Source organism: Cupressus sempervirens, chromosome 1 (genome assembly GCF_028749045.1).
Source record: "Cupressus sempervirens isolate cs-2001-9-10 chromosome 1, ASM2874904v1, whole genome shotgun sequence".
NCBI classification, from domain to species: Eukaryota; Viridiplantae; Streptophyta; class Pinopsida; order Cupressales; family Cupressaceae; genus Cupressus; species Cupressus sempervirens.
This window is the reverse complement of record NC_143118.1, coordinates 410,659,116-410,674,348: the sequence shown is the minus strand read 5'-3', so window position 1 is coordinate 410,674,348 and position 15,233 is coordinate 410,659,116. Positions and strand designations below refer to the sequence as shown.

Here is a 15,233-nt window from a genome sequence, read left to right as displayed (position 1 = left end):
CTGGCCAAGGTGGTATTGTGCTTTGGGTAGTATTTGCTAGTCACTAGAATCAATAGGGCAATGTCTAGCTAGGAAGGACATTTGATAGGTGAAGATGTTGATAGGTTGGCTGGTTAAGGTAGTTGTGGCCGTGGGTTCTACACCAAGTCTCGAATGGCGAGAAAATTAAAGCAGCGTTCACATCCCCTTGGGAAGTGCCGAGCCACTTATGTGTGGATGACTGTTAGGTCGCAATTGTAAGATCAAAGGCTGGGTGGCCAAAACCCTTGATGATACTCTTTCACCCTATGGAGGTCGGAAGCTAAAATAAGTAAAGTAGAAATGGAATTAACAAGTTTAGGTTCTATGAATTATTCTTTGGTAGTTAATTTTGCTGTTTACATTTCATAGCAATCTATTGTTCATTTTCTTTCTTATGAAAGTTAATGTTACATTTCTTGCTGAACTTAGTATATTGTTGAAGTAACAGATCAAGTTAGTTAAAATCAGATTCATGTGAAAATTAGCTGGTGACTTTCTTTTGAATTAGTTAACGAAAACTCTTTTCATGTTCATAGGAAATGGAACGCTGTTATTTTAGTTATATTGTTAAAGCATATTTCCTTTCCTCACAAGAGTAATTTTATTTTCCCGTTTATTTTGTGATAGTATAGTTGGTATATTACACAAGTTAGGCTGTGACTCATCCAACATGGACTACAACCCTTTGGACACAAGAAACCAAGTCGTTTGGACATTCCAGACATGGTAATTGTGAGAAGTGGGGTTGTATGGAAGAGAAATACCCCATAGTGCAAGATACAAATGCAATTTTAAAGGTGCAAGAGAACCCCCACACAACAAGAAAAAAAAACTTCTTGCAACTGTAACAAGTATGAAGTATAAAAATAAAAAATGCACCTCAAATGGATGCACCAAGTACCTGCATGAAAATTGGTCGAAAAGTGTTGCAATTCTAGATAGAGTACTAAAGCATCTTTCCTTTGGTATCTGGTTTTCAAGAGACTATTCCGTTTGACCAAGTTATGGCCGAGGAAGCATGAACAAGAAGGTTTGACTTTAATTGACTGGTACAAAAAATTAGTTAAGAATCACAAAACAATCAGTAATAGTGGATAGTGCTCTCTAAATCCCCTTTCAATGATATCTCATTTCCGGAAAATGTACACTGTATGAACAATCTACACTCAATTTTGTAAAAGTCCTCCAATTGGGATAAACATGACTGCAAAGGGATTAAAATCCTAGCCCTTGGTCACCTGCTAGTGAGCTAAGCAATGGTGAACAATGTGCGACTCGCAATAGTGATTGGGCAGAGCACTAGCTAAGGGTAGGCTGTGCACTCAAAATACTGTAAGCTCTCGAAGTGTGTTCTTGTAGTGCACTAAAGTGCACTAGAGCAGCATGCTTTCAGAACTTGGCTGTACGATTTCCTACTGGCAAAAAAAGTGCCTCAAAATTTGCACTAGAATGAAAATTGACAAAATGATATGTATTTTTAGAGGTTTTGGGGCACTATGATTGTGATGGTGAGGTTAATTTTGGTACAAAGTGCATAGAAATTTTGTAGATCTTTTGTACTTGCCTTGAAAAGCGTGCCCACAAGAGATACTATAAAAAACATAACTGCTTGGATTTTGACAAAATGATAATCAGTTTGTAAGTATTGGGATGCTATGAATGTGGTGTGAGGTCCATGAAGCTCCAAAATGCTTTGAAAAAAAGGCCTACTACCTAATCCATACAAGAAGGCAAATTTGGGGACCCTACAATACTCTTGAGAAAAGAAGGCCTGAAAATTTGAGAAGGGGTTTGCTAAATCTGTACTCAGTTACCATGTTTAGTTTTGCAACAAAAGCAATTGCAAGATCGAACATAAAAAAAAAGCCTTTCACAAGGAGAACAACAAGAAAAGAATGACTATATTTATCAAGAGCAAGGATTATAGAATGAACTATAATGCACAAATGAATTGCTTTTATAGAAAGCAATGACTTTAAAGATAGAGATTAAAGCCAACTGAAGCTTAAAAAGAAAACTAAAGCTGGAAAAGCAAACTAGAGCCAAACTTGACCAAATTAGAGGCTCAACTAAGTGGATTTAAGCTAAGCATGCATGTGCAAACATGTTCTCAATGCATTGGAATATGCACAGGAATATTCTTGAGCATGTGAACAATTATGAAATGCAATAAAAGAAGACATGTACAATGCAACAACTACATGTACTATGCAACAAATAGCATGCTCTAACATTGAGACGTCACCCTTAGGGATTCGACAAGGTAGAAAAGTAGAGAGCTTGCAAGGGAGTCTTGATTTCAATATCATTCAAAATCTCCTCCTATAGGCAGAGTTGCAAGGGCATTATTTGAGTCAATGTCACTCCAAAGGCACCTATGTCTCCATGTTGAGACGTTCAAGCTAGAAATCAAGGTAGCTACTACACCAACTTTCCTAATGTTAAGATCTGAGTTGTACTAATGTTTATGTTCATATGTATTCAATTATCAATGCATTGGTATAATTTGTGTGCAAGCATTGTGGAAGTATGCTAAACTAATGTGATGATTCTTAGATGCTTTATGTCATGAACTCCAATATCATCTATAAGCATAAATTTAGGAAGATTTTGTTTTAGGCTATTTTTGTTCATTATGACAACTTGACTTTGGAACATTTGGTTCATAATGCTGATTGTTGAGAATTCACAATCTACTGTGTCGTGCATTTCTTTAGTAGAGATACTGTGAGTTATATGTATTTCCTTAGTATGTTATAGTTGCTTTGAAGGCAACTATGAAGACTGGTATTGAAGTTATTGCTTGAACACATTTATTCTATAAGTTTGGGCTAGTATATTGTTTGCAATCTTTCATTGGTATTGTAGCCAACTTTCTGCTAGCATGTGAGTAGTTTTGCAACTTCATTAAAAAACTAAGTTATGGGTCTAATACTTGTTGATGCAACTCTTGTGCAAGGTTGCCAAAAGTACTTGAGATGAGACGGATGTGTGGTGCACCAGTGAACTTCGCTTGAAAGAGGGGAAGGGAGAGGATTTCCCTTTCCTCCCAACCACTTGGTTATTAGGTCATGACTGTGTTGGACTAGCTAAGTTGGACATACAATTGTTTGTTCAAGGAGCCTGTTGGTTTTAGGAGGTTTCTAACATACATAAGATTGCTTGCGAGCAAATGTTAGGATAAGCTTAAAAAGAAACCTCAAAAGATAGAATGGAATCAGAGAAGTATGAATCTGTCTATAATCACAATACCATTAAACCATCAACTTTACTCAAGACAAACAATAAAACTACCAATATACATGACCATCTCTCCAAATATGTGAGAGTAGATAGATTCATTCCTAGTAATCATACATTCAACATTTTAATTCTAAGTAACCAACCTTCCTCAGTAAAGTACAAAATAACAAGTAAATGATACATTCTTTACCAACAATCAAGGAGCTCAAAGTAGTTGAGAAGTCATTGATCTTCCTTTGATTATCAATAATGAAGTCTAGCCATCATTGGTCCGTGCGTACAAGGCTCTAGGGGAGCATGAAAGTAAAGTGAAATGCTAAGAGTATGAGAGCAGGGAAACTATCTAACTTCTATTGCGATGGTGCCACAAAATCATCAACTTTGCCGACCCTTGAAATGGTCCAAAATTGTATATTTTATAGGGATTTCACACTGTATAACCTATTCACTAGTATTTTACAATATTTACGTGTATGTACAGCATGTACAATCATTTACAATTTGAAAAGGAAAGAAAGAAGGGGAATTTGAGACTCTAGATCTCGAGGGAATGTCCACTGGTGTGAAAGTCTTCTATTGTCAGGTGTACTTGGTCTCAGCTTAGGACTTAGTCTCATTAATGGTGGATCAATGGATTGTGGCCTTCTATTGTTGGCAATCTCTAAGGAGGTTTGTTAGGATTGACAAGACTTCATTCAAAAATTGAAAGAGCAGATTGAATTATCTAAGTCCAAGAAGAAAGAATCACATAATCAGATCAAGGACTCTGAAGCATTTTCTAAGCTTAAGAAGGAGAATGAAATTCTAAAGCATGAACTTGAGATCACAAACTTGAAGATGAGCATGATGGAAGATGAAAAGAAAAGTCAACCAGATTTTAGATTTGAGAACGTAGATCTAAAATCCAAACTTACCAAGGTGACATCTGAACTTGAGACTACAAAACTATAGTAGACAGAACTTGAGAAGTACAACACTTTTGTGAAAGAGGAACTTACACAAACAAAGTAACATCTTGAGAAGTTATATTCAAGCACTGAGAAGCTTGATTAGTAGATTATGGCACAAAGTCTTGTTGGAGGCAAAACAAGAATTGGATATGTTGAAGGAGAATCATTTAAAGGATATGAAGTTATTGAGGAACAAGATCTAGTGAGCCAACAACCTAATCAACAAGAAGATCTGAACAAAGCGGTGCCTAACCAACCTGGACAAGATGAAGAAGTAAAGAAACAATTTAATGGAAGATGCTTTTCATGTAATCAACTTGGACACATGAAGATGGACCGTATAGGTAAGTATACTAAACCCTTTTTTGCTTGTTGTTACAATTGCTTTGCTTATGGACACAAATAATGAATGTAGGAAACTTATATATAATAGTGATAATAGAATTTATGGAAGTACCAACCCTGTAGCTAGTAGACAATTGGGAGAAACTAATATCATAAGAAATGGAATTATGTGTTATAAATGCAACAACTTTGGGCATATTGCTAGGGATTGCAAATTACAAACTAATCAATTTGGACCTAGATATGGAAACAATGTTATAGCATGTTAGATTTGCAACAATTTGGGACATACAACAAGTTTTTGTAGAATGAACAACATGAGAACACCCAATATGAGATTACAAAATATGAACTTAGAAGGAATGTGAACAACAATGTAAGAAGGAATGAGAATGTGACAGGAAAGTAAGTTGAAAGTCTTGACAAAACATTTGTTAGAGAAAGAACACCTGCAAGCACTCAAATATGGGTAGAGAAGACAAATCACACATTTGAGAAAAAATGGAAATCAATTGTAGTAGCTAAAAACCGCTTATCAACTTAAGCAATCATCTTTAAGAGGGAAATAGGGAATAATATACCAAAAATTCATCAAACCCCTGAAATGGTAACATAAAGTTTTGTGCACTTAGGAGAAGCTTGGAAATAGTTTCTAGAAGCTATGTCCAAGAGTACATAAAGAACTAAGATCATATGTGAGCTTGAGAAAGAAATTTGACTTACTGGATACAAGATTAGCTCTTTGAGTATTGCGTACATGAACACTTAATGCGAGTAAGATTTTTTAAGGATTTAAGTGTTAATATCAATCAATTTCACACCATCTAATCACTTGGAGCTAGGAGAAACTTGTGGGAGCAACTTAAAGGCAATTTAAAGCAATTTGGAAGTAAATTCAAGCGGATTTCGGTCAAGCCCTAATTCTGCAATAAAAAGGTATTTAATCTATCGTTGAGACAAATTTCTGGAGTAAATTTGAAGTTGAGAATGGACCCTTCACTATTCCATGATATTATGGAGAAACCTAGGTCTAAATTCAAGAGAAACCCTATTGCAAATTTGGAAGATGACCGTGCTGGGGCATTTTTGCAAATTCTAGACAAAGTATTAGTAATGGAAGATTATAGGGCATAAATACATTGCAAGTTTGAAACAATAGGAGACTTTAACATTATGGGGGAGTTTGACAAAATATATAAACAACATATGTCATTCAATGAAGGTTTTGAGCACCTAGGGCAATTCAATGTTGCATAACTTATATTTCGTCATGAGTTTGAAAATGAAGAATGGACAAGGATTATTTCAAATAGAATTCATGTAGAACAACTTTTAGATTGGTAGTGATCCCATTGAAATTTCAAGTGATTTAATCCATGAAGTTACTGGTTTGAGCAACAATGGCATAATTCCCATCAATGAGAAGAATGTAAAGAAGATTGTACAGGAGAACACAAAAACTCAATGGAATGGAAGAGGAATGATGCTAAGCAAAATCAAAACAAAATGATGTGAGGTTTATTAGTAAGATTTTGGCATACAAAATGAACTCTAGTTATAGGGAAGATGAAGTGTCAGTTCTATTTATCAATGCAGCATATAAGATGTGTATAGAGAGGAAAGAGGTTAATCTTTGTGAGATTCTAAGACAACAACTAGTTGACGATTTGGAAAGAATAAAGAAAAACAAATATGCTACATTCAGATTCGAGTCACTGATCAATACCTATTCTTTCATGTTTTGAAAAGATTTCCTAACATGCCTCAACCTGAATGGAAATCTGATAAGTGTACAATGCAACTGATGAGCCATTACTACAGAAAAACTTCTGAAGGTTACATGACCAACAGCATAACCAGCTTGACAAGATCATTTTAGTCAGTAATAAAGAAAAAAATGAGGATACCTAAAACTGTCCTAGAAAAGTACAAAGAAAACATATGTTTCATGATGGAAACTAACACGACATGCATGGATGTTGTAGGGCCTAGAGTGATGTTTGTAGATTGTTTGGGTTATGTAGTAACAAAAAACATGATAGATGAATATGCAAAAGAACTATTGGAATCTGATATGGATAACAACAGTGAAAGATGGGGAACAACAAAAGAGAGACTGGCAAAAACATAATAATTGCAAATTTCTAAAGCAACAAAAAAGAAAGTTGAGCGTGTAGTCAAGAAAATGCTGAAGGACATTGACATGACCAAGGAAGAGTATGTTGAACCCAAGCAAACAATGGCTGAAATGAAACCATCAGCACCTACCCCAGCAACACCTTCACCTATCAGTGCTACACCACTCACAACAAAGGCATAACCTTCAGTAGAAGAAGAAGAGGGAGTTAGAATCATTAACAAGCCTACACCTTCTACTAGGAAGTCTACAAGGACTTCACCTGCAGCAATTGCATCACCTAAAGTTACACTTAAACAAGATGAGGTAACTCCTAAAAGGTCAAAGAGAATTAAAGAGATGGCTAGTGAGCTTGGACCTAAGAAGAAACCTAGAGTATTAATGACCTATGTTGGTAAGAAGACACAAGCAGAAGAAGAGAAAGTGATACCCACAAAGAGGATGAGAGGTCAAGTCTCATCTCCACATGACAAATCACAAGAAAAGTCACTGCAAGCTCAGAAAAGGAAATAGAAGCCAGAGGTAGGAAAGATGAATGAAATGATTATGATAGATGGAAACTTAGCAAAGTTGAAACAATTCTATGACGATTATGATGCAAATCAGAAAAGAAACTTGGATATATTGGTGATTAAAAACATGATAAAATTCAAGACACCCCTCAATAGTCTGCATGGACAACTACCTGGGGAAATGTATGAGAGATTGAACAAGTCTAGACTGAGGGCAAGAAAGGAAGAAAATAGATTGAGAGAAGTATGTATTTACAAATGTTGCATTTTAGATAATAATGAGCCAATGAAGGCAATCAAACGAAATTTGAATCCCTTGTTGAGAGATAAAATGAGAGCAATCAAAATCATGGGAGGATTGTATGAAGAGGTTAGAGGAGTAACATAGAAGGCAGTATATCAAGTGATGAATGAACTTCCTCCAGCAGATCAACCACAGGACGACAACATGGAAAAAGAAGACAATGTCTTTCAGCAAGATGTCAGTATGGTGATAGGGGAAGCTACAATCACAATTGACACAAATGAGAACCCCTTTTTTGCTAGAACACTAGATAATCCATTTACAAATCAGTAGGACTTTGATATTGGCAATTTGGTCAATGGAAACATCGTTGATTACTCTAGTACAAAAGAGGAAAAATATGATATGAAGAAGAATCGAGACCCTGCCATTATGCGCAATTAGGAATCACCTAAAGTGATGTCCTTGGCATCTAGTTCTGTGAGTGTGGAATTTGATTTTCAACCACATTGGTAGAATATAGTAAAAGAGGCCACAACAAGTACCATTTGACTGAAACAGGCAGAGATAGAAGAAGAAAAGAAAGAAGACGAACAACATAAGCAAGATAAGATGGATACACATCCATCACAAATTCCAGATGAATAGAGACCTGAGTAGGAGGATGGAACCAGTAAAGAAAAGCCGATAGCAATATTACAAACCCCTCCTAGGGCAGCAAAATCTTCACCTACAAATGTCAAACAAAGGGACCAAGAGATTCTTTGAAAACACCCTCGAACATGACCAAAGCCCTACAAACAAATGCAAGTCACACTATTGAAGACTCGGTCACAAAGGCGCTCTCAAATTTCCTTTTAATCACTTGGTGATTAAAATGAGCCCTGAAAAAGCCTTTTATAGATCAACAGGCAGGCCCATCAAATGCCTTATACTACATCTAATAGATTAGACTTCTATTCCTTGGAGATTGGGAAGACAAACAACATAACACCACAGGACATTGCGAAACCTAGGGTCTAGAGATCCTAGCCAAAAACTGAGATTCAAAGGGAACAAACTTCAAAGTTTGGGAGTCTGGTGGGGGAAACAAAACAAAGCAAAGGAAAAACAAAAGAATAGAAAAGGAAAAAGGAAAAAAGGGAGACTCAGCACGGGGAAAATGTAGGGATGCGTATACAAGGCATAACAATACTATTATGACAACTTAAAGTATGTGCTAAGAAAGTAGCTAAATATCACGCAAAATAGATGAACTCAGGGCTAGCTATCCATCAAGGCTTGATCTTTATTGCACATTTTGAGCTTTGTATGATTGGGCAGAGGAGAAGATATGGGAAGGAAATTTTGAAATGGAATGTGGATTAGAAAAAGGACACATTTGAAGCCATCAAAATCTTTGAAGAATATTTAGATTGCCTAATCAAATTAAATTTGGATTTCCTTTTAATGATTATTTGGGAAATTTGGATTGGTTAACCACAAGAAAATGGAGAATTTTCAATTGTATGATAACAAAGACAAATGAGAACTAAAGAGAAAATTTCACTAGTAGGGAAAGTTGAACTTGAAACGATGAAGAGTATAGGAGCACAAGAGGAGGTCAAGGAAGAATGATAGTGGAGTACAAAGAAAGGCCAAAGTCTCAAGATGACAAACTAGAGGACTCCTCAATGATTTGAGATCGTAATGTTTGTGAAATATCAACCCAAATTCTAGGTATCAAGATAATTGCATCATGTAATGATTCACGGTATATGAGATTGATTTCTCCATGCAATTTAAGGCAACTTTTAGTTGCATTGTTGAAATGGCTGATTAGTTTGAGACTGAGGTGCACGAAGAAGAGCTGCAAGTTTATCTAGGAAGTCCCATGGCTATGCACTCTGTTGATATGGAGATGAACCAAGAAACATTCACTCTTAGATTGATTAGATCAGAGTGATGGAGTGTGGAAGAGATCTTTTTTCCAGAGTAATGTAGTGAAATGTTGAAGTAGTGATCTTGAGGTTAATACGAGATCTTGGCATGCAAGTGTGAATTGCTTGAAGACAAGCAATTTAGGATGGAAGTGTTTTGAGTATGCATGCATGTTGTCACACATACGTATCTTGCATCATGCACATTTGCATATGTTGTATTTCTAATAGTGCACATGCTCAAGAATATTCTCATTCACATTGATATGCTATTTGAACACATATTTGCCATATGTTCAGTTAGTTGAGCCTAATTTAGGTTAATTCTGTCTAGTTTGGTTCTAATATTGTTATCTATGTCTAGTTTTCTTTTTAAGTTTAACTCATAGTTATGGGACTCGGACTCGCCTCTGACTCGAAAAGTCAAAATCTGACTCAGGCTCGGACTCGGCGACCGGACTTGGTTAGGACTTGGCAAGGACTCGGAAAATCGAAAAACCCATGAAATTCAAAGATTTTAAAGGAGTTTTTCATGCATCATTTATTCAATTAACATCAAATACACAAGTAATTGAGATAAATAGAAGCTACTTAACACTCATACACAATTTTGCATAGATCACATAAGTATAACAGCGAATTTCTGAAAGAAAAAAACTGAATAACATAATATAAAGTTAAACATAGTGTCATTGTCAAATGTCTACAATATATGAAATCCATGGAATCAAAAGTTGAAAACATATATCAAAATATCAGCTCAAGTGTAGAAGACTAAAGTTCATAGTAGCCTATGCCCTTCTACGAATACACCTAAGATAAGTCATGGAAGACTCAGATATTGACAAATATGTTTGTGACAGCTTATGTGCGCATTGTAGACAACAGGGCTCTCAAGTATGTCTATCAATTTTCTTGGTGAAACACAACCTTTAACGGTAGAAGTCTTTTAATAACTATTAAAGTTGGCTTACAAATTTTTGCCAAGAAAATGATCAAGGACATAGCCAATAACACATATACATGCAAGTCCGAAAGTTTATATCTTTATGTACAACACTAGAGAGTTCTAACATTCATGAACACGTAAGTCTAAAAAAAAGAAAAACTCATATACATCATTATAGAATTCTAACACAAATATATGTAAATATGAAAATATCTGTACAATATTATTGAACTCTACAATGCTGAAAGAAACTTCTTCATAATGAAACTCAGATAGTAACCAATATTGGCAGTGAGCCCCACAACATCATTTTCAGAATTAATATACACTGAAAAAAAACATCTTCCAGAAATCTCTATCTTTTAAAAAAAAAAAAATTTAAAAAATATTGGGAGAGTTTTGGGCTCGGGACTCGGCGAGTCCACATGAACTTTGTCAGGATTCGGCTAAGTCCGAGTCCAGAGGCCATTTGCCTCGGAAAGGCTGCCTTTGCCTCAGACTAGCAGAGTCCCAAAACATTGGTTTAACTTTTTCCCTGATTTTTGGCTATCAGTTTCTATAAAAGCAATTAATCTATGCATTGTAATAATGCCATTCAATCTTAGGCAAAGCCTATGGCACAATGGTAACTTGTGAGCCTCTTAAGTGGGAGGTCTTGGGTTCGAGTCTACTCGAGCTTAACACATAACAATAATAATTAATTATAACAAATAATAACATTTAATCTAGGGTTTGGTCCATTACCTATTAAAAAATGAAAGAATAGTGCCATTCAATCTCATTGTAATCCCAACTTCATTTGTGCAATCATTTCAGAACTCTCATGTTGTATTGAGTATATTATCTTTGCTTGATCTCTTTTGTGTATAGGTGTTTTACTTGCAGATAATTCTGGCTATCTAGTTTTATCATCACCTCCTACGGAGAAGACTGCATTGTTCCCAATTTATGGTTAGCCTCAAAATAATAAATTAAAACTGTTAATAAATAAAAAAGTTAATTAACTTCACCTAATTGTTTCTAGGCTGATTTGGATAGAAATTTGTTTAATGTTGGTTAAGTTAATCTTGGTCGACTTTGTTATGTTGGGAGGTTATGTTTTCCTTCGGCCGACTTGAGGAGGGGACTTATATACAGGTTGATCGTTTGAAGAAATCATTGCCGAGTCTGCGATTATTCTCTGCATTAAATAAATGCAAATCACTCTCTTAGATGGAGTTAGTGGGATGAAAATCATGCTACATCAAAGCTTTTCTGATGTGTTGCAAATGCTTTACAAAGGTCTTTTGAGAGGTCACCCTTAGGAATTCAACAGGGAGATCAGCACCAGACAAGAAGGGACACAATTTGGTAAGAGAGTCTCAATCGCAATATCAGATGAAAGCTGCTCCTACAGCCAGAGTTGGAAGGGCATCATCTGAGACGAAGCCACTCCAAAGGTACCTATATTGCCTCAAAGGGACTGCGCCTATTACAAGGGGCATAGCTGGAAAGTTGTTGCATTTGAGAGGAGACATACAATCTGGAAATCAAGGTAGCTATTGCACCAGTTTGCCTAGCATTAAGATCTGAGTTGTATCAATATTTCTGTTTACCTGTATTTAGCTGTCAATGTATTAGTGTGATTTGTCTGCAAGATATGGAAGTATGCTAATGTGATGATTGTGATATGCTCTATGTTGTGAATTACAATATTGTCTATAAGCATAAAGTGCAGAGAAATTCTTTATTAAAGTGTTTTTGTCATCATGGCAACTTTATATTGAACTATTTGGTTCATACTGCTTATTGTTGAGAATTTGCAGACTGCTTATCATCCATTTCTTTAACAAACATACCATGAGTTCTATTTGTTTTCTGAGTATGCTATAGTTGGTTTGAAGGCTGTTACAAAGACTAGTATTGAATTTATTTCTTCAATTGATTTATTTTTTAAGCCTGGTGTAGTATGCCGTTTGACATCTTTCAGTTTAAGGCACCTCAAATGGCCAAAATTATTTTTCAAAGAGGTTCTTAGAATACACAGGCTCCCAAAAATGGTAAAAACCTAGTAAATGATAGAGATGGTTCCTCAGCTTGCTTTTGCAAGAAGTTTCATTTCAGAGGGACTGAATCATCTCTCAATACCAGTCATCATCCATAGTTTGATTGACAGAGAAATAGTTAAGAAATTGATGGCTATCTCCGTAGCTCGACATGAAATATGTTGGATAAAATGGCTCTATTTGGGGAAACACTGTTACAATACTACATATCATATGTTTATCGAGATACGTCTTTGAAGGTCTTATATGGTTGTGAATCTTATTATGCTTTATCCTTTGTGGACTTGGTCAGAATAGATAGCAAAGTACTAGGGGCAAAAGATCTAGTCAGAGAGTATAATTTTGGAGTATCTTAAAGACACTTTATAGAGAACACAAAATCAGAAAAAGTTAATATGTTGACCAACATTGACATGAGATAATGTTAGAAGTAGATGGTAGGGTCTTCTTAAGGTTACAACCTTGCAGACAGTCTTTCCGTGAAGAAGAGAGGAGGAGAGAAGTTGAAGTCACAATTCTACGGCTCTTCTGAAATCATATGATGTATTGGGGAGGTCAATTATGAAGTGTTGTTACCAGAAAATAGTAAGTCTCGTAATGTATTTCATGTCTTTTGCTTAAAAAAGATTACTGGATAGTCAAATTGTGTCTTCTATAGATTTACTTTCACTAGAAGATGAAGGAAAACTGATCCTGATTCTTCTATAGAGTTGGTTTCACTAGAAGGTGAAGGAAAACTGATCCTGATTCTTGAGGTATTTAGATATTTTAGAGAAAGAAAGCAAATAAATAAAATAGTGATTGAATAAATGGTTCGATAGAAAGATCTTCCTGAAGAAGATGCTAAATGGGAGAATGTGAAAATTCTTCATCATCCAAATTTATGGTTGCTTGAGGATCAACAATCTTGGAATGGGTGGATTGTAATGTCCCTTCCTCAAAATTAAACTCAGATTAAATATTCAAAAATATAATTATGAGAGTTTAAAATGTGATGCAGATGTAAATGGATGCGGCTAAGCTCCCGACAGACTGCACCATTGACCAATTTCCAAAATTTGGAAAACACTGGATTTTTACAAAAAATTCAGCATGAATTCTTCATGATCTGCATGATTTATAGTAGAAAACAACAAAAAAATTGCAAAAAAATTGCTGCCTTTTAGTAGATCTGAGAAAAATAATGAAAATATTTTTGTCTTGTGTGCATTTTTGTTGGGAGCTTAGCCCGCGCCGTTTTAAATAGTCATTACAAGGCATGAAATAAGATAAAATCAAAATCACCTATCACAACCTAATCATAAGACAAGAAAAAGTAATAAAACAACCAAGAGTACTCGTAGTCCTTAAGTCTTTAGAACTAGAAGACAAAAATTATAAATAAAATCAAATGGAAAAGTAAAGGGCTATGCACAATTATTTAATTTTACGAAATTATAATTGAAGTTAAATTTAATGAAAAGTCAAGGGTCATTATGAAGAGTTATGTCTATGAAGCATCATTGAATGCATCAATTTAACAAAGAGTCAATGGGGCATTGTGAAGACTTCTATCTATGAAGCATCATTAAATGCATTTTATATCTAATTATTAGTCTTTGTGCAGTGTGGACTGTGGTTCAACAATCTGAAGATGAAATCCTCAGGGCCTGAAATTAGAGGACAAATGCCCCTTAATTTCCCCCACTGAGTTAGTGGATGAAAACCTTTAGTTTAGGCAGATTTGAAGATAGTCTAAAGATATTTTAGTGAAGATAGATATTAAATTCTGTTTTGACATAAACCCTAGGATTTATTATTGCCTATATGTAATAGGTTTTTTGTGTTCACGTTTTACTAATGACTGCAGTCCTTTTGCTATTATATTACACCCCATTTACTATCCTAATATGAAGTATCAAAATAACATAACTTTAACATAGACTCCAGGCTCTTATTATTTACTATTTGCATTGTATTTTATTCGTGATGTTTTTTTCTGTCATTTGCTTGCAGTGGAAGCTTCTGCTAGATTCTTAGAAGGACAGATGTTCCAAATGGTGTTGCGCAAGCCACAAAGTGGAAATGCTCAGCACATGCGAATTGATTCAGTTGTGCCTCTTGCTTCAAACTTCCATCCTGTAATAGAGTATCTTAGAAATCTTTATCAGACCTGATAGGTGTCAGTTACTCTTTTGGAGAGAACGATATTGAAAAAAATCATTCATTTAGATGTTTTCCTGGCATCAACAAAAATAGTAACCTTTTGTTATCCAATTAAGTTACATTATAGCACATATATCATATAAGCTACAAGTTCCTTCTTTTTGTTTTTTTTGCTATAATAACCTTGAAATCCTGAATTATTAGTGCCTTAAAAAAGTACTGATCTCCTCATGATCATGTATTTTCACAGAGTTATGTGGTGCTGGAATTATTTGTTCAGGTTCTACACTGTTCCCTGCAATATTTGTACCAAAGATCAGTTGTATACTATATATGTATATTCAGCCTATCTATAATTTTTGTGCAGAGAAGTGGGACCTTAACAAAAAATCCAGAGCAGCAGAAGATTACTTTTTATTAGTATTGCCCCAGTTTTCTAACTTCCAATTTTTGAACTTTTGTATTATAGCCAGTATTGGGTTTAAATTTGCAAGTGCTTTCATGTGTAGTCCTGTTGCCTATTAGTCTGTAGGTGAAAATGATTAAAATACAGAGGTAACCACTTTGAAAGCATGCCTCTGGTATCATCCTAAGTCATGTGGCCAAGAAAATCAACTTTATAGTCTGACATTGTTTTTTCTGATCGGTAAGAGGCTCTTGCTTTATAGCTTGCCATATTTTATTTTAATGCTTATATTTTCGAACATTTATGTTCAAAAAGTA

At 35.2% G+C, this 15,233-nt stretch overlaps 1 protein-coding gene across 3 annotated transcripts in view; it reads left to right on the top strand.

Moving 5' to 3' along the window:
* Positions 1-14,957, top strand: part of LOC149578043 (replication factor-A carboxy-terminal domain protein) — a 75,616-nt gene extending 60,659 nt beyond the window's left edge. For 2 of the 3 annotated variants that reach the window (XR_016364182.1, XM_089827354.1), the window contains one exon: positions 14,361-14,957. Coding sequence is in view for 2 of the 3 variants with exons in the window: in XM_089827354.1 (XP_089683480.1) it covers positions 14,361-14,521 (161 nt within the window). In the remaining variant the exon portion in view is untranslated. The remainder of the gene's footprint in view (positions 1-14,360) is intronic. The other variant, XM_089827345.1, reaches the window with a different exon arrangement.
* Positions 14,958-15,233: the final 276 nt, after the last annotated feature.